At 46.5% G+C, this 17,897-nt stretch overlaps 7 protein-coding genes across 7 annotated transcripts; 2 read left to right on the top strand and 5 right to left on the bottom strand.

The window, feature by feature from the left end:
* Positions 1-2,462, bottom strand: BGW36DRAFT_363445 (putative MFS monosaccharide transporter; the record flags this gene model as incomplete). Its single annotated transcript, XM_046214464.1, has 7 exons — positions 1-383; positions 462-1,174; positions 1,238-1,433; positions 1,493-1,764; positions 1,830-1,907; positions 1,964-2,421; positions 2,460-2,462. 7 exons carry the CDS (start codon positions 2,460-2,462, stop codon positions 1-3), a joined length of 2,103 nt encoding a protein of 700 aa, XP_046067191.1.
* A 1,063-nt stretch (positions 2,463-3,525) lies between these two features.
* On the bottom strand, positions 3,526-5,059 carry BGW36DRAFT_419678 (putative mitochondrial carrier protein; the record flags this gene model as incomplete). Its single annotated transcript, XM_046219469.1, has 4 exons — positions 3,526-4,280; positions 4,434-4,581; positions 4,711-4,872; positions 5,042-5,059. 4 exons carry the CDS (start codon positions 5,057-5,059, stop codon positions 3,526-3,528), a joined length of 1,083 nt encoding a protein of 360 aa, XP_046067190.1.
* Positions 5,060-5,415: 356 nt separating this feature from the next.
* BGW36DRAFT_305414 (transcription elongation complex subunit) lies at positions 5,416-8,830 on the top strand (the record flags this gene model as incomplete). The annotated part of the gene is made up of 7 exons (XM_046212065.1): positions 5,416-5,595; positions 5,662-5,746; positions 5,807-5,928; positions 5,991-6,146; positions 6,200-7,631; positions 7,684-8,282; positions 8,342-8,830. The coding sequence occupies 7 exons, from the start codon at positions 5,416-5,418 to the stop codon at positions 8,828-8,830; spliced, it is 3,063 nt and encodes a 1,020-aa protein (XP_046067189.1).
* A 351-nt stretch (positions 8,831-9,181) lies between these two features.
* Positions 9,182-10,205, bottom strand: BGW36DRAFT_305009 (uncharacterized protein; the record flags this gene model as incomplete). Its single annotated transcript, XM_046212029.1, has 2 exons — positions 9,182-9,865; positions 9,918-10,205. 2 exons carry the CDS (start codon positions 10,203-10,205, stop codon positions 9,182-9,184), a joined length of 972 nt encoding a protein of 323 aa, XP_046067188.1.
* A 474-nt stretch (positions 10,206-10,679) lies between these two features.
* Positions 10,680-12,177, bottom strand: BGW36DRAFT_305099 (LEM3/CDC50 family protein; the record flags this gene model as incomplete). Its single annotated transcript, XM_046212038.1, has 6 exons — positions 10,680-10,755; positions 10,810-10,972; positions 11,023-11,749; positions 11,798-11,894; positions 11,952-11,988; positions 12,078-12,177. 6 exons carry the CDS (start codon positions 12,175-12,177, stop codon positions 10,680-10,682), a joined length of 1,200 nt encoding a protein of 399 aa, XP_046067187.1.
* Positions 12,178-13,093: 916 nt separating this feature from the next.
* On the bottom strand, positions 13,094-14,245 carry BGW36DRAFT_304889 (putative SWIRM domain protein Fun19; the record flags this gene model as incomplete). The annotated part of the gene is made up of 1 exon (XM_046212020.1): positions 13,094-14,245. One exon carries the CDS (start codon positions 14,243-14,245, stop codon positions 13,094-13,096), a length of 1,152 nt encoding a protein of 383 aa, XP_046067186.1.
* A 2,791-nt stretch (positions 14,246-17,036) lies between these two features.
* On the top strand, positions 17,037-17,657 carry BGW36DRAFT_387664 (uncharacterized protein). Its single transcript, XM_046217145.1, has 2 exons — positions 17,037-17,400; positions 17,466-17,657. Exons 1-2 carry the CDS (start codon positions 17,302-17,304, stop codon positions 17,547-17,549), a joined length of 183 nt encoding a protein of 60 aa, XP_046067185.1. The 5' UTR covers positions 17,037-17,301; the 3' UTR covers positions 17,550-17,657.
* The last annotated feature ends 240 nt before the right edge of the window (positions 17,658-17,897 follow it).

Genomic DNA, 17,897 nt, shown 5'->3' with positions numbered 1-17,897 from the left:
CTATGCCTCTTCATTCTGATCGACGGGTCGGTATTGGCTGCCCTTGGACGAGCCTTTGGTTCGATTTAACATATTTGATATCCAACCACCAAGACCCTCATTGCGGTTTTCAGTGTCATTTGGCGCATTCTGAGAATTATTCTTGCTACGACTGTCTGCTCCGATTGCTGGTGGGTCGATGTTAAGACCGGGGATTGCGCTCTCGGCACTGAATTGACCGTTGTGACGAGGAAGGTCAAGTGAAGGCACGGGTGAGTTAAATCCCATCAAGGAGTCGCGTTCGGCTTGTGTTACTGGTGTTGGCATGGCAGTGGTGGCGTCTCCAAAAAGATCGTTCATATCTTCAAGGCGTACACCCCTCGTTTCGGGATACAAAAAGTATACTGGGTGCAATTAGCCTCGTAGGACAAAAGAGAGGGCAAGAAAACCAGATGGCATCTGGCACAAGAGTTTCCACTTACCTACGACAAAACTGCAGGCACAGAAAAAGGCATGAATCAGATACAGGCGCCATTTAATCAATGCTTGGAGGACCGGAGTGACCTCCCCAACTAGAAAGTTGAAAGCCCAGTTTGCGGCGGTACTCAAGCTGGCTCCCTTGGCTCGGATGCTCAATGGCAGAATTTCAGGAGGGTAAAGCCAAGGAATAGGACCCCAGGATGCGCCAAAGGCAGCATTGTAAACCATAACACAAATGACAGTGAGTGTCGGAGTTGCCTCCACGTCTATAAGAATAAAATATGACATCAAACTCAACGAAATTATCATAGCAACAGCTCCCCATAGTAAGATGGGGCGTCGGCCCCATCCATCAACTAGATACCACGGGGGCACAGTGGATGCCAGATAGGTGATTGCATTCACACCAGTCATCAGGATAGCATCCCGGCCAGCCCAGCCCGCGGACTCAAAGACAAGCGGAGCGTAGTATGATATAACATTGATGCCATTCAATTGAGCCAGGGCTTGAGCAGACATTGCAATCAAAACACGTTTGTAGTAACGACGAAACATGTCGGCATACGATCTTTCTCCCTCTTGTCGCTGAGTGAGAACGCCGAATTTTATATCCCTGTATTCCTGTCGTGCTTCTTCATTGTGGATGTCTCCTCCACCGTATAAATTGGCAATGACAATCAGGCCTTCTTCATCATGGTCATTGTCTAACAGCCACCTATATCCAGAAATGTCAGATATGCTATTCTCAACCTAACTTGTTGATAGGCGAAATTTTTACCTGGGAGATTCCGGAATGAGAATGCTACCAAAACCAAGAAGGGCGCCCATGGCACATTGGCAAAGGAGGGGCAAACGCCAGGAATAGTCGTTATCGATGAAACTGCAAAAGTAATCGACCCAAACACTCGCAGCGTAGCCACAAATATTACCAGTGAACTCAATACAGGCGAGCTTCCCCCGATTATGGGGGGGACCTAACACATGTTAGCTTTCTTTGCAAACGCAAACGAAATCCTGCTGAATGAAAACATACTGATCTCAGACTGGAAGACAGGAACAATAGTAGATAAAGCTCCAACGCCAAGACCAGCTATAATGCGCCCAAGCATCATCATGGGCAAACCGTTTGCAAATGTCTGCAAAGCGCCCCCGACAAAGAATATCATAGATCCATAGAGGATAGTTTTTCGGCGCCCAATAAGGTCGCCAATTCTCCCCACCAACAACGATGCGATTAAAGCTCCTATCTCGAGGATGGCAACGACAGTGCCGATTTCCGCTCGGGACGGTTGATTAAAGTAATCTCTAAAATGCCAACCACTACAAACAGTCAATGGGTGGCACTTCTCTTTGCCAGCGTCTTGACTCACGTAATAATGCCAGACATCACACCCTGATCATAACCGAAGAGGAACACACCGAGAGAAACGAAAACGCTAGTAAAGTACCTAAAGATAGTAAGTTATCTAAGACCTAGCCCTCTAGATGATGATTCGGGACATACAAAAGTGGTTTTCCCACCAGCCCGTGGGAACGAGCTCTTGATCTGGCGCCTGGTGACATGATGATAGCCAAGAACTGTTCTGTCTTGGAGATCTGTCGCGAACCGAGTGCCGGGATTTCGATAGCCTCCTTATCTATGCCACCTTGTGCGAGAGAAGTCTCTTCAGAGTAATGTACCCTCTTTGCTCGGGACCGCTGGCGATATTGGGTACCATCGACAGACTTCCGCAGTTCGATCTGAAGAGGATCTTCTTCGTTGGCGAGTTGCTCGGCGAGGTCGCCGGTATCGCTCCAGATCGAGAAGTCTGAAGCGGCGGAGTGCGAGGACAAGGAAGACCGCCGGCTGTGGCCCTTCCTCCTGGTTTCCTGCTCCAACACCGAGGCACTTCGATCCCCAGAATCTTGAGATTGTGATCGGATGGGTAGCAAGGGGATGGGAGGCGTGGCGGAGCGGGATGGCTTTGTGAGAGGAATGGTGGCGGTTACAGCGGGCTGACCATGCCAGCCCTTCTCGAAAACGAGGGGAAGCAAGAATACCGAGCAGAACGGTGAGTGGAGGGCTAGATCTAGAGTAGGGACAACGGGACAAGCGGAGCGGTACTAGAGTTCCACTGACTTGCCTGCCTGCTGCCTCTACCGACTGGGTATGGCTTTCGGGCGGATCAGGCACTTGTGACACAGGCAGATGCAAGGAGCAGGTGATCACGGTGTCCTTAAGCTTCCTTTTAGAGCGATGCGGAGAAGCGTTTGGGAGAGGACAGGACAGGCTGGCACTGCGAGAACAGTTGATCGTTAGTTAGTAATAATTAACCATACACGGGCGCGTTACCGATAGTAATACAGGCGAAATACGCTGCACGAGGATGCAAATGGACAGACCGGGGCAGAAAGATGCAGACACGACGGTGGAGCCAGTGCACGCCAAAGGGGCTGCCGGGCCTGATCCGTCGCAGTTAAGATCGCCCTTGTGCACGCCACATACGGCATGCCTGTTCAACACAACCATACCGTGGACAGCTGCGATCCATCTTGCCCAACCTAGCCTAGGCGTTGTGTTGAAATTGCATTTATTACAGCGCAATCAGGCTGCACAAAGTAATTATTATACTGGAAAGAGAAGACTGCTGGACGTCTACTGGCCCTAACAAACAGCGACTGGTGCTCCCCTAGAAGCTATACCACATATAACGTGCGCACAACTGCCGTTAAATTGCAAGGCCATGTGCAACCAGCCACCGAAAGTTGACGCCCAGCACTAAAAGAGGGCATCTAATTCAGTACGACGTCATTGTTGAAGATGGTATGTCCTTGTAGAGAGCGTACCACTGAAGAGGCTTGATCAATATTCCCCGCGCCCCGCAAGATATACCAACCAACAGCGGGCTAGTCATTGACCTTAGCCGACAGCTCTACAAATACCGACGACACACGATATTCACACATGCTACGCCGGAATCAGGAAATATTTACTCATCGGTTCCGCGTCGAGGACCACTGCTACACCCGTGGGATGTCATGAACCGCAGTCTACGAGTCAGCGAGAGAACCGGAAATTCATTATGTTCATGTCATGAGAATATTGAAGCCGTCCTTTTCGATAAGAACTGCATCAGGCGCACTAGCATATTTCCTCCTCATCAGCTCGAATATCACGAGACCAGCACTGGTACTAGGCACCTGACGGATGCTTTGCCGTACGAAGCCTCTGTAGAGCCACCGCAGCCAACCCCCAGCTCTATTAGCCTTTTTCTGGCATTCTCGGAAAGTTGCTTGGTAGGCATGATAGTAATGCTCCATCACTTGCGAACGAGAATGCCGTAACGCCAGCTGTCGGTCGAGATATTCTAGCCGGCCGCAATGCAAGTCTTGGATGATGCCGAGGGGATGTTGGATGAATTGCTGCACAAATGACGCCGTAACACCTGCTCCCATCAAAAAGCACAGCTCCATTGTGTAATGTGGTTTTATTGTTGGTTTACCATGGAAATCCTGGGATGTCGTAGTTGGTGGCACGCCTCTGGAGTGTAGGTAACCGTAATACCAGGTCACATATGACAGGTATGCCTGCGACTTGACATATTCAAACGAAGCAAAAAATAATCCATAGCCAAAAGAATCTCGCAGGAATGAAAGTGTCCACCCAGCAAATACTCCACGCACGCCAATCTCCCGCAGTTTCGTCCATCCATAATCCCACATGCTTCGATAGTGACCCTCCAGCATGCCACTAGTGTGTAATCGAACTTGCAAGGCATCAAGCGGCGCAGCAATCACGGATTGAATGGCACCCGCAGAGAGTCCTGCTATAAAGGTAGAAGCTGGCGGCGGGGAGGGAATGTCCGCTTTTTATTATGCTCTGTAGGAGCATGAAGTGCGCTCAAAATTTGTAGGTAAGATGTATAAAGTATGGCACCAACGCTATTTGGAGTTAGTTATCAGTTGCATGACATTGTAGCGAGCAAGAGACTAACGTAGTATTGGCGAGTAGAGGGGGAGAACCTGGTTAGGTAAAAACTTCCAGCCATGGAGACGAACAGCATGGGCGAGAAGACCCGGCGTGGTTGTATGCAACGACCATTTTTCTTGACCGACTCGAGGGTTTATCGCGCGTGCATAGGCCTGTAGAGTCAATTTTATGAGCAACGAAATATAATTCACAGAACGAGACTCCAAGTACCAAGTAACTAAACACTATCAATCAACGCCAATCCTATACAAAAAAGGGGGTGAAAGACCAGCGTACTCAACTCGAGTGCGAAAGAAAGATTTCACGGGAGCACGAAAGTAGAAAGCCACCAGTTGCGCACTGAAAGCCCGTGTCCCTGCAGCGGATGCCGCCGTGGCAGCATTATTGCGATGGTTTTGACGAGATTTATCATTATCCAGTAACGGCTCTTGGTCGAAAGTCGACTTGGTAGGTGATATCATTGTAAATGACAAATGCAGGGGGTATAAACAGCAGGAAAGCCTGTAGTCTAGCTGAGCATTTTGCTTTTCTATACATGCGTAGACATCTAATTATTCAAAATCAGCGTCGAACCACAGGTGCCGCGGGTATATCACTTACCTATCGTATCGCTCTAAAAGTAACGGCCATCTTCAAGAAAAGAACTGTACAAAAGAAAATGAAAACCAGCCTGGTCAAATAACTAAGTACCACGGGGCGCACCTGCCTTCTCTACAGTCGGTACATGACCTGCCCTGTGCCGGTGGAGCACGGACGCCTAACCCAATCGAGCTTGATTGAACGCGCTTCGCGTCCTCTTCTTGCCTTCCCGCCTGCCATTATTCATTTGGTCTTCTGTCATTATTAAGGCGCCCTTCTCGAACCCCAAATACCAAAACATACAGAGAATATTCAAAACTTCACCATTGTCTCATGCGATCTTGTTCCTCTTGTGACTTATCACTTTCACCTTATCCATCTAACGTGGTGGTCGCCACATACCAACCATGGCGGAAGATATTGCCATAGACAAGACGGTGTTCTTCGATCACTTGTCCACCTTCTACAATGCATGGAAGGCGGACAAGCGATCAGGGGCCGGTGTCTTTGGAGGAGTTGGTTCCATTGTGATTCTGATGGGAAAGACAGACGAATCAAATGCCTTTCAAAAAGCCAACGCAATTCATGTGAGTATCAAAACTCTTCATCTATCGATGTATTTTCCTCAACACTCTGACAATTCTTCTTCTTAGTTTTGGCTTCTCGGCTATGAATTCCCTGCAACTCTTTTTGTTTTCACTACAGAGTCGATGTACATTGTGACAACGGCAAAGAAAGGTGAGGAAGTTTTCTTCGAGGTTTTCGATTGTAAATATGTTGACTATGAGGATTGTGTAGCAAAACATTTGGAACCACTCAAAGGTGGCAAAATTCCGGTTGAGATTTTAGTCACATCCAAAGATCCTGCAGACAAGGCGAAGGCCTTTGCAAAGTGCATAGATGTGATCAAAACTGCGGGCGTGAGAGTTCCATTCCCCTCGCCTAAACATCTATTGTACTAACACCAGTGTCGATAATATAGGGAAAAGTTGGGACATTGTCCAAGGATACAGCTCAAGGACCTTTTGCTGAAGATTGGAGACGAGCTTATGGGGATGGACTGAAAGACATTGAGGAAGTCGATATATCCCCCGCCCTTTCCGTGGCAGCGTTATCTGTTAAAGGGCCAGAGGAACTTGTAACGACCCTTGCTCATAGTGGTTCAAAAAAATTACTAACGCCGTATATTAGGTCTCAATGCGTAACGCAGCTAGGGCATGCAGTGGTCTCATGTCCGAATATTTCGTGGATGAAATGTCGCAATTACTCGATGAGGGTAAAAAAATCACCCACAAATCTCTGGCCAGTAAAATCGATGCCAAAATCGATGATTCAAAATTCTTCAATAAGCTGGCGAAACTTCCACCCGGCTTTGACTCTCAACAAATCGACTGGGCTTATGGCCCTGTAGTTCAGAGCGGCGGAAATTATGACTTGCGCTTGACCGCAGTCGCTGACTCGAGTGAGCTTCATCCAGGTATCATTGTCGCTGGATTCGGTATAAGATACAAGACTTACAGCGCAATAATTGCCCGAACTTATCTCGTGGATCCAACCAAAGCTCAAGAGGCAAATTATGGTTTTCTCGTGAATGTCTACGAGGCGGTCATCAAGGACATTCGAGATGGCGTAGTAGCCAAGGATGTATACAACAAGGCGATTGGTATCGTTCGCACGAAACGTCCTGACTTGGAGAAGCATTTCTTGAAGAACGTTGGCGCTGGTATCGGGATTGAAATACGAGATGCAAACATGGTTCTCAATGGAAAGAATACTCGAACTCTTAAAAGTGGAATGACTCTTTACGTCTCTATTGGATTAACTGATATCCAGAATTCAGATTCAAGAGATAAAAAGAACTCATCGTACTCCATGGTCATCACAGATACCGTACGAGTTGGTGAAACGGGTGCCCACGTATTTACCAAAGATGCGGGTCTTGATATGGATTCTGTTTCTTTCTATTTCGGCGATGAAGAAGAACCCGAGAAGGCTCCCAAGGAGAAAAGCGATGCTAAATCAAATGCTACTGCAAGCAAGAACATCACCAAGACAAAGCTGCGTGCAGAGCGGCCAACTCAGGTAAGTGAGGGTGCTGAAGCTCGCCGCCGAGAACATCAAAAGGAACTCGCCGCCAAAAAGATGAAAGAAGGTCTTGAGCGTTTCGCGGGCACCACCGGAGACGGAAATGGTGTGGCTCAAAAGAAATTCAAACGATTCGAGTCCTACAAACGTGATAACCAGTTGCCTTCTCGCGTAAAAGACCTGACAGTGCACGTTGATCACAAAGCGTCAACAGTGATTGTGCCAATAATGGGTCGCCCAGTGCCATTCCACATCAACACGATCAAAAATGCTAGCAAAAGTGATGAGGGAGAATATGCTTATCTACGTATCAATTTCCTCTCTCCGGGGCAAGGAGTTGGAAGGAAGGACGACCAGCCTTTTGAGGATCCGTCAGCAAACTTTGTCAGAAACTTGACTCTGAGATCCAAGGACAACAGCCGGTTTGCACAGATTGCCCAGGATATAACAGAGCTTCGAAAAACTGCTTTGCGCAGAGAACAGGAGCGTAAGGAGATGGAAGACGTTGTGGAACAAGACAAGCTTGTAGAGATTCGCAGTATGAGATCTTTGAATCCCAATATTAGTTTATTTACTGACTCCCAAATCAGACAGACGACCCATCAAACTTCCTGATGTTTACCTTCGTCCGCCGCTAGATGGCAAGCGAGTTCCAGGAGAGGTCGAAATACATCAAAACGGTCTTCGATATCAATCGCCTCTTCGAAACGAACATGTTGATGTTTTGTTCAGCAATGTGAAACATCTTTTCTTCCAACCATGTGCTCATGAACTTATAGTCATCATTCATGTGCATCTCAAAACCCCAATCATGGTTGGTAAACGGAAGACAAAGGATGTTCAATTCTACCGTGAGGCCACCGAAATGCAATTCGATGAAACTGGTAATCGTCGGCGCAAACACCGCTATGGGGATGAAGAGGAGTTCGAAGCAGAGCAAGAAGAGAGAAGACGTAGAGCCGCTCTGGACAGAGAGTTTAAATCTTTCGCTGAGAAGATATCTGATGCCGGAAAGGATGAGGGCGTAGATGTTGATATCCCATTCCGAGAAATTGGTTTCAATGGTGTTCCCAACAGATCCAACGTCTTAATCCAACCTACAACGGATGCTATTGTGCAGCTGACCGAACCACCATTCTTAACCGTCACCTTGAATGAGATTGAAGTTGCTCATCTAGAGCGCGTACAGGTGAGTATTTTCGACATCCCCAATGCAGTTCAAAAATGGCTAATCATCTTGAAATCTAGTTCGGCCTCAAAAACTTCGATCTTGTTTTTGTGTATAAAGATTTCAATCGACCACCGGTTCATATCAATACTATCCCCGTCGAGTCGCTGGAAGGAGTAAAGGATTGGCTTGATTCTGTGGATATTCCCTTTACCGAAGGTCCATTGAACCTAAACTGGAGTACAATCATGAAAACCGTTGTTAGTGATCCTTATGCGTTCTTTGCCGACGGAGGATGGTCATTCTTGGCCGCGGAATCTGACTCGGAGGGTGGCTCGGACGAAGAGGAGGAATCTGCCTATGAGTTGTCGGAATCTGAGCTAGATGCGTCTGAGGAAAGTTCGGAGGACGACAGCGATTTTGATGATAATGCTAGTGCCGAAGCCAGTGAAGACCTCAGTATGGATGAGGAAAGTGGTGAGGACTGGGATGAGTTGGAGAAACAGGCAAAGAAGAAGGATAGGGAGAGTGGATTGGATGATGAGCGCGGTAAAAAACGAAAGCGCTGAAAAAATTCTTTGATATCTTTCAGCCAGTGCGTCGTGATGCCAATTATGTTGAACAATATCCGCTTTTATCAAAAAGGTTTATTAAATTGGTGATATCGTTGGCTCAACTTAGTGCTTGTATTCCCCTCTCTAGGCACTAGGCTAGGCGTCCAGACTCGTTTTATTGTATTATCAAAACTAATCGTGTCATTTCACTATATAATGGAATGATTCTATATTTCTCCAGTCCTGAACACATGTGTTTTTAACACGCATCAGATCAAGAATTGAATTCTGCAATAATAAACAAGAAAAATCCGGTATACACTGAATATTTTCTGTCCAGGATAGCGCAAGTACATCGATAACAGATCATTTGCCCTCCCTCATCGAAGACCACATGTTTCTCATGCGAGCTGCCTGGTCATTGGTGAAACTCTGATAACAATCATCAGACGAGTAATCCATGAAGTTATGTATCGCATCTAGCCCAGGCAAGTTCGGGCAAGAGTCTTTGATAGCAGGGCAGCCTTCGGTAGCAACTGACTGCTGCGGCGTGTCCGCAATGTAATCACCCTCATTGGTAGATGCACAACTTTCACCTTGGAAAGTATGCAAAAGCCCATGCCAATGGCCGACTTCATGGATTGCAGTGCCCCCACTATTATAATGTGATATGGAACCACCAGGCATTGTCGCAGCTAGTATGTTGCACCCATCAGTGATGTAGTCATCGAAGGAGCTGCTCGAATTGATCTTCGGGTCGGGAAGACTACAAAACCCTAAAAGATTTGGTGAAGACTGAGAATCTCGCGACGATATTATTCCATCAATGCGATGCTTTGTATGACGAGAGTTTACATTGCTCGTTGACTCCGAGACCTGTAAATCGGTCTGGAAATAAATGTTGAGGCTGTTGTATGTACCGCGTCGCAAGGCCCTTTTCATTTCCCTATCGTCACCATTGCGGGCCCAAGTATCATTGATACTACGATCGACACCCATGAAATTGTAGCTTATGCTTGCATTGGCATATGCTCGTTGAAGATAAACATACTATCATTGAACATTAGTCTAACCCCTACAGTAATGATTGAATTCCCCATACCTGTGATGCTATCATTTCATTCGTGACTAAGTTAACCTGGTCGCTTGTACTTACGACATGAAACCATGTTTCAATCTCAATTGTGGGCAGCGATTCAGGGCTCTCGGTCATCACACGTTGGAGGCTACTGGAGAACCGCTGATGCGCATCTTTCAGAGCCGCACTTGGAGCATTAGTGCCGCAAATTTCACTATGAAGGAATTGACTAGGTCCTTGTCTGTCTTGATCATGAATTAATAAAGCTGAAGATAGTGAAAGAAGAAAAGAATAGCAAAGACCCCGATGCATACTGAAACAAACGTAGAGACATCGATGTGTATCTAGCAAACAAGGGCGGACGCAAGTACTATAAGTTGATAGGGAAAAAGCGCGCGTGTCAGTCATAACAAGGAAATCTCAGGAAGTTCCATGGAATGTAAGAGAGAACAATAGGATTCATTGCTAGATAGACATTGTGATGTAATCGGAATGTGATGAAAACATACCCGGAATGAAGGCAATGACTGCGCGAATAAGGAAACATTACCATTCCTAAAATGGATGAAGGAGTGCCAGAACAGGATAAAGTCGTCAATCAAAATGGATATTTCAAAGGTACTTATCGGCATAAGAGAATATCGGAAAAACGCCATGTATACAAGATCGAAGCAAGACTAAATACCTGGAACAAATCCCAACCGCGGAAAAACTCTTGAACGATAAAATCAGGTATGAAACACGAAAGCCATAGGTCAACGCTGGCCCTATGTATTAACCCCACGTCTATTCGCGTCCAGTTGCCACACCAGCGGGAGCAGGCTCATTATTCCACGTGAGATAGGTGTGATCGCCAAGTTTTCTAAATAAGTGTGAGCTCGTATAGGAAAATAAGCTCGGGAGATAACCGTCATACCTTGGTTTCACCAAGTGTGCAATCGCGAACATCACACCTAACAGTACACAAACGCCACCAACAACAACATAGGCGATACCCATGAAGGAATTTTTCCCGCCCATAACTGTTCGTGTGGAGATTATAATAGATTTGGTGCCACCGTACTCAGTAACGTTGAAGCCTGTACAACCACGTTAGGGCATACCGATTAGATATTTCTCAAATACTTACTATCCTCGATAGTCAACCTATATTGACCATCAGGCATCGCCTGGTCATCATTCCTTAGAGACAACTTGCTAAATGTTGGGAGGCCAGCAGTTCTCATCCAAACCATGAACGCCTCGTCTTCTTGAAGATTTGGGAAATTATCTTCGGTATAGTTTGGATATTTTCTCCTCCAGTTGGGTGGGGGCATCACTTCCCAAGGCTGGTATTTGGAAGTCTTGATCAACTCTTTGTCACTAGACCAAGCAATGCCTTTATCTGTCATGTTATAAACTATCTCCTCACCACCAGCCTTACCAACTTGTACAGGACTAGAAATCGAGTCATTGAACAAAGAATTAGCGATGAGGCCACAAGGATAATAAGCCTTGCCCGTTTCGCCATCAATGGTCAAGGGATCGCAAGTACTTCCTTTGATAGTGCCATTATCGACAGCCACACCCTTCAATTGATCGGTGTCGAGGGACTGGACGTACTTTCGGTGATTTTGGTAGAAGTTGGTAAGTCGATAGTAAAGAAAGACCGGAGGGCCAATAGAGTTTGGGATATTGAAATATAGCGAGCAGTTCGTTGTCATAGTCGTATTATCTGTGGCGGTGCGGTTCCACGTTACCTGACCGGATGAAGTAGACTTGAATGTCGAAGTCACACTTCCATCTGGAATAGACGTAGGGACACCAGTAGGAGCCTCCGTAGCGCAGTGTGTGTAGTCGATAACAATTTCTTGAACCTACATTTCTAAGCTAACGTCATCGTGAAGCGGTTGGCAAAGACTGACCTGGCTGTTGGCCCAGATTAAGACACCCCCTAGTGGTGCAAATATCGCGCCAATAACGAGGAATAGGGGTAGCACTGATTTGGGTGTGAGGATTGGCCTGATGTCTAGTTAGTGACTTGTTTTGAGGCTTCCTTGGCAAGTGTTGTGAACTTACTGCCATGCTTTGAGACGCTGTTGACGAAAAGCAGTATCTAGACAAGGTTATTAGCGTTGGTTGATCTTTCAGCTCTCATATGTGCTCTGCCGTCTCGAATTCGAGATCGGAAGAGGATTCACGCACTTGCTGGTCTCCTGCTCTTTGGTTTCTTCTCGCCGTCGTCATTTCCATGATGATCCGGGTCGCCGATGGAATCGACCCGGGTCGCCGCTGTTTGCGACATGCTAGGTGTTGAGCAGAGTATTTGTTACGACAGAAAAGTCATGTATGTTGGATCGAGCCGTAGAAAGTTGGGCTGGCAAAGTACTTCACGAGCGTGTGGATACTCTGAGCAGCTCTGGGAGATGCGTGCAGCGTCGTCGTCCGCGATACTGATGTGAAACATTCAAAACGCATAAATGACACACGGCAAACGGTCCAGCGCTCAAGGGCCCAGCGCATGTGATTGGCGGGCGTGGCAATTATAGGATTAGGTAAGACCCGGAGTCTCCGCCACACACCCCAAGCGGCACAGCCATCTCTGCTATTCTTAGCAAGAAGAACTCTCCTACGGCGTACGCTACGACTACGCTCTGCGCGGAACTCCATTGGGCCATTGGCAACCCCAACAGCGATGGATTGGAAGCTAATTTTATTAGTGCTACTGGAAAGGAATATACTACAGTCTTGAGACAAGAGGAGAAATACCGATATATGATTGGAGCAGGGTATCTGGGTATGAACGGCATGGAACACCACCATTGAAGAACCAATTGAACCACTGGAAACAATTATCTCCATTGTCGACGGGAGATCAAAATGGGATACATCATGCAAAAAGATTTGAACTTGAAAGAGATGTGGTTCAAAGACAAAACCAAAGAGAATGACAGAATAAGGGAACCAAAAAAGCCAAAACAAAGGGTCGTACATACATGAAAAGGCATCACGTCAATTAGCGACATAATTCATTAAAGATGTCCAAAAAGGTCCACAAAAACCAAGCATGTTGGGTAATCAGCAAAAAGAAATCAAAACTCCTCGGAATGACGACATGTCTAACTGATGCAGCGTATGGATGTGGACAGACCAGCTGTGCCAACTCCGGTGAAAGCTTTGAAGATACAGAGGACACGCCTTATTCTTGACGCCATCGAAAGTTACTTCAAAAATTGGGTGAAATGATCGGGTTTAAACCAACCGACCCGGTCGTACGCCGTCCACAGCTTGCTTGCTTTGTTAACGTCAATTTTGCAAGCTTGCTGGGCATCAGTCTTTCTGAATTCCTTTCCGATATTCAAAGCCTTAACACGAGCCTCGAAGATACGCCTCTTGCTGCAAAGATATGTTGCGCATGACAATCGCAAAGTAGCAGCAAGATTTATTTCCGCGGGATCAAGGCAATGACGATCTGGATCGTTACTAAGATCAAGCATCTGTCCTTTCCAGTCTGCTTTGAGGCCCTTGGTGTTTCCGCCAAGAGTATGCATAGGTGGGGAGTAATCCTTCAACGATTTATAGTCGATATCATCTCTATTAGTCCCCAAAGGTTTCGAAGGCTTCAATGATGAAGACAAGCCAGAGTTAAAATCATCCAAAACTCGCTGTGTCGGTGTGGACTTGGGAGTTCGTTTTGGCCGAGGTGTTCGTGCGACACGAGCCTGGCCGGTGACAGTCCTCTTAGAAGGTGCAGGTGCAAGTCGCTTCAAATTTGCTGAGTGGAATTCTACGCGACCGTGATCCATCATCGCCATCTGCCGTTCCAGCGTCTCCCGCTCCTTTCTCGCCCAAGCGAACGGGTTCCGGTTGTATTGCGTTGATACTATTGGGACACACGATAGGGCAAGATGATACTCCTCACGAGTAGGCTTATTAACCTTATTTTCAAAGCGAGCCATATGAGTGGCAATGTGCTGGTCGAGGAGTACGGTGACAGACGGAACAGGTCCGAAGAGAGGCTCATCATTGGCAGCATCGGTAAAGGATTCGCTTCGAGGATAGAGCACGGGATCTCGAGAAAGGCCGGCATTGTTGTCTGTGTCGGGCTGTTCGTGGTTCGTTTTTCTCTTCTTATTGCCTGCATATGGGGTGACAGGTGGCGATGGCAAATCAACCAGCTCCGACTGAGTGCGTTTTCTGTCGTCTGATATGGGCGGCAGTTTGACTTCCTGAGACGCACTGTAATGAGAGTAGACGGAAGGGAAGTTATCGAGCGGCTTGGTCTCTGGCGGAGACATGAGGCTGGATACTGACGGTAAGCGATTCATCTTCAAACGGAATTGGTGATCAGGCAGCGACGGCAGCGTTGTCATATTCTTTTCCCTGCAGGGCGGATCGATCACAAGAGGTGACTTGGAGGTAAATTGAATGTGTGTAGTGTGTAGGAGGAGAGTGTAGAGTGGTGGAGTGTGTAGAAGGCGATATATGACGACGCCTGATGCGAAAGGCGAAGTGGAAGACAATGGAAGAGCGAGCAGGCGGATGTGATTTGTCAGAGCAGAGAGACGCTTTGTCTTCTTTGGTGGCGAGGCGGGATTATGCGCCTCCCGGCGATAAGGCTGAAATCAAGAGTCAATGCCGACGGTCGGCTGCAGCACGGAATTGCGTGAAGAGCGGATGTCGACGGAGTTTGATGATGTTTCCACGATGCTGCCTGAAGGGACGGAAGGACTTAATATATAAATGGCGATGCCAGGCTGCGATTTGCGGGGGATGCGGTGAGGCGCAATCCCAAGCGGTGGGGTACTACGTATCAAGAGGATCTTAGGCAGCGGCTGGTGGTGTTAGCGGGCCGGAGATAAGATAGCAGTAGCAAACGCGCTTGGTGGCGGGCGATTGAAGACTGCGATTGACAATTGACGGTTTATGTTTGATGGTGATGGTTGAGGGCCGATGGGTGATGATGGTTGATGGTTGATGGTTGATGGTGGCGATTGAATAAGCAGCAGGCGCTGGCTGTTTTATTTGCTGGTGGAAGGGCTGGCTGGTTGGGCATGGCAGATGACGAGGAGCCAGGCTGATGGTGTGACTCAACGCAGGGCAGTCAGTAGGCAGACTCATGGCCAGGCTCCCATTGCGCGCCGCGTGTGACCCCCCGCCGCCACCAATGAGGGGGCCCAATTCGGCTGACCTGCAGATGTCACAGCCTCGCCTGCTTCTATTATTATGATCTATGATTTATGATCGCAGGCACCACGATTGTTTGTTGCCGCCTCACCTACACATTGCCAACAAGCCTTCCAATTGCTAATTGCTAATGGCTACATATGAGAATCGCATCAATTGATTTACGAATAGCCCTAGCCTATGTAATCGCCTATACAAGCACTATGCACGTACTATGTAATGTTATGTATACATGACGATGTGATAATATGTGCAACGTGACTCGGGAGGATGACCAGTGAAGAAGGCAATGTCCAATCAGCAGCAGGAAGAGCGCGCGGATGACCCTCGCCAGGCTAGCCGCCCCACCCCGCGCGATGCTAGTGCCGATACGGATGACCCGTGACTCATCCATGATCCATCCAATGGCGCTTCGCTGCCTAGTGTATCAGGCGCCCATTCTACTTGTCGAGGTTGTTCACAGGGTGATTACGGCGGCAACCAATCGCTAACTTAACAATTAACTGTCAAGATTGTACAGCCGACAAAGATGCTGACTGTATTTTACACCTAATATTTTTGTATTTAGCGCCTAGTTGTTGCAGGCAATATAAGGCAGCTATCTAGTAACAGTGTTGTACCCGGAGTGGGGCCTTACAGTACTAAATATGACTAGAGGACAAACCCTAACCCCCAACAACAAGGATGATCCGTTGAGATTGTCCAGATGTTCTATGGCAAAGGGGGTAATATAGAAGAGAAGCTTAAGCCCTATGAAACCTCGGTTGAGAAGCTGGCCACGACTGAGATTGTGGTGTAAAATAAGAATCTGTATAGACTTGCTTAATGACCCATTAGAGGGAACTGACAGTCGACGGGTAGAAGTCTTCTATAATTATAATTGAAATATCTCACTAGCAGTATACAAAGCTAGCTAGGTACACCCTAGATACCAAAATGCAAGAGAACTGCAGTTAACACATAATTGACTAACTACATAGGTAGCTCGCTCATTATCAGGGTGAGAGCTACAGAGCTAAATACTGGTTACGAATATCACGTGCCAACCTAACTATGACGGGCCCCTAGCTAGGGATACTCGAAATACTGTAACAGTCGTGGCTTGGATAAGCTTAGCTGTGTAAGCAGGGCCAGAACACTAGAGTTCTCAGGAATTTGCTTATCGCCCTCTTGATGCGAAGTGCCAGTGCCAAAGGGAGGTTGCTGTAAGGTGTTGTTAGACAACGCTAAGCCTGAAATGGATGCCCGAACCCCAGAAATATCAATTGATTTGTTAGTGCTCGTCAGTGTAACTTTGTTACATGTGAATTGACCCAATCGGAGGGGGCCACTTGCAGGGCACAGCTCATGTTCCAATGGCAAATAGTTAGTCGTAAAACTAGATAATTATGCACCGGCCGTAAAATGACGAGAATTGTTAGTTAATATACGGCAGTAAAGCCGGTGAGGCCTCAGCATAATAATCCCTCTCGTGTCCTGACAGCTTCCCTCTGTTCAGTCTCCTTTAATTATCCTTTCTACCTTTACATTCAATGCTTTAAATCTTCTAGCCCATATGGCGATAGTTGAACAGTAAGATGCTAGCAGTGGTTGTATCGCATGTGACTATATAACTTTTAAGCAGAATCAGAGATACTATTCGAGTCATATAAAATTAGTTTACAATATATCTTGGCGCGGTGTCTAATTGATCAATTCTAATATAATTTTAAAAGTAACCCTAACCCTAACTGCCCAGAACGAGAGCCTAAAAGCAAAAATTAAAACTAAAACATTGGACTCTCTTATAAAATCCATTATTATGATTATTGCTATTAAAGTCCCTGTCCTTAAACACAGATTTATTTTATTTATTCCGGTATTACGACCCTACCCAGCTATAAGCTATGAAAGTTTCGTTTCTAGTAGTGGTAGTAGTAATAGTAGTAGTAGTAGTAGATCTCATTAATCTTTCTAGTTAGCTTCTATATTGTTGCTGCTATATATGGTTGAACCCTAGTCTGTAAAACCTTAGAGATTAAATGTAATATCTATACTATAATATAATATAGTCTAAAAAATATACTATAAGAAAATAAGGCCAATCATCTACCCTTGGATTATGTTCGAAAGGATTTAGCGGTACGTCTTATTTCCTACAACAATCCCGTCTAACCAGAAGAAGGAGGATAAAGAGGAGAGCAATCGCCGAAAGTTCTTCTCGGCGATACTCGTCCATCCTCATAACTACCCACCTGGCTTGATGCCACTCAATGACGGATGTCCAGAATGGGCGATTAATATATACGGTGCTTATTTATGGGGTTGGCTGAATGACAGTTGTCTTGTCGACGGCAATTTCCTGCATTTTCAGCGGCGCATCTTTTTAGCCTAGGCCTCGGATAATGATTTGTTTCGGAAGAATACCGTGCCAACCCACGTCACAGCTTCGGAGTTTTGAGTCCGGCTATGACAACGCTCTCCTCGATCTGGCAAATACTGAAGATCTGAAAGGCCCTCCTTTTCATTGACACTGTGTGTACTTACGAAGATTGGAAAATAAGGAGGACATCTTGTACCGTGTGAAGCACGAAATCTATCACTGTAATTTATTGATGGACCATAAAACCAATAAGAACATGTAGACACACCCCTTTAGTAGGACATGTTGACCCATGATTCCAGCATCCAGAAAGTTCCAGCAAAATTAAAGTAGTTTAAGTTAACGCTAGAATAGGTTAAGCGCAGGAATAATGCGGGAACCTGTGGTTAATACCACTAATCAGCTTATATCTATTTCGTGGTTGGCATGTAAATGCCTATGAAGTACTTTATTCACAAGAAAGTTTAGGCCTAACT

The sequence above is a fragment of the Talaromyces proteolyticus genome, assembly GCF_021365285.1.
Source record: "Talaromyces proteolyticus strain PMI_201 chromosome Unknown BGW36scaffold_12, whole genome shotgun sequence".
NCBI classification, from domain to species: Eukaryota; Fungi; Ascomycota; class Eurotiomycetes; order Eurotiales; family Trichocomaceae; genus Talaromyces; species Talaromyces proteolyticus.
This window is presented reverse-complemented; position numbering and strand designations above follow the sequence as displayed.

Coding starts and splice junctions, on each gene's coding strand:
- BGW36DRAFT_387664 (XM_046217145.1), top strand. CDS start 17,302: ATGCCACTCAATGACGGATGTCCAGAATGGGCGATTAATATATACGGT. Junction 17,401..17,465: donor GTCTTGTCGACGGCAATTTC/CTGCATTTTCAG, acceptor TCGGAAGAATAC/CGTGCCAACCCACGTCACAG.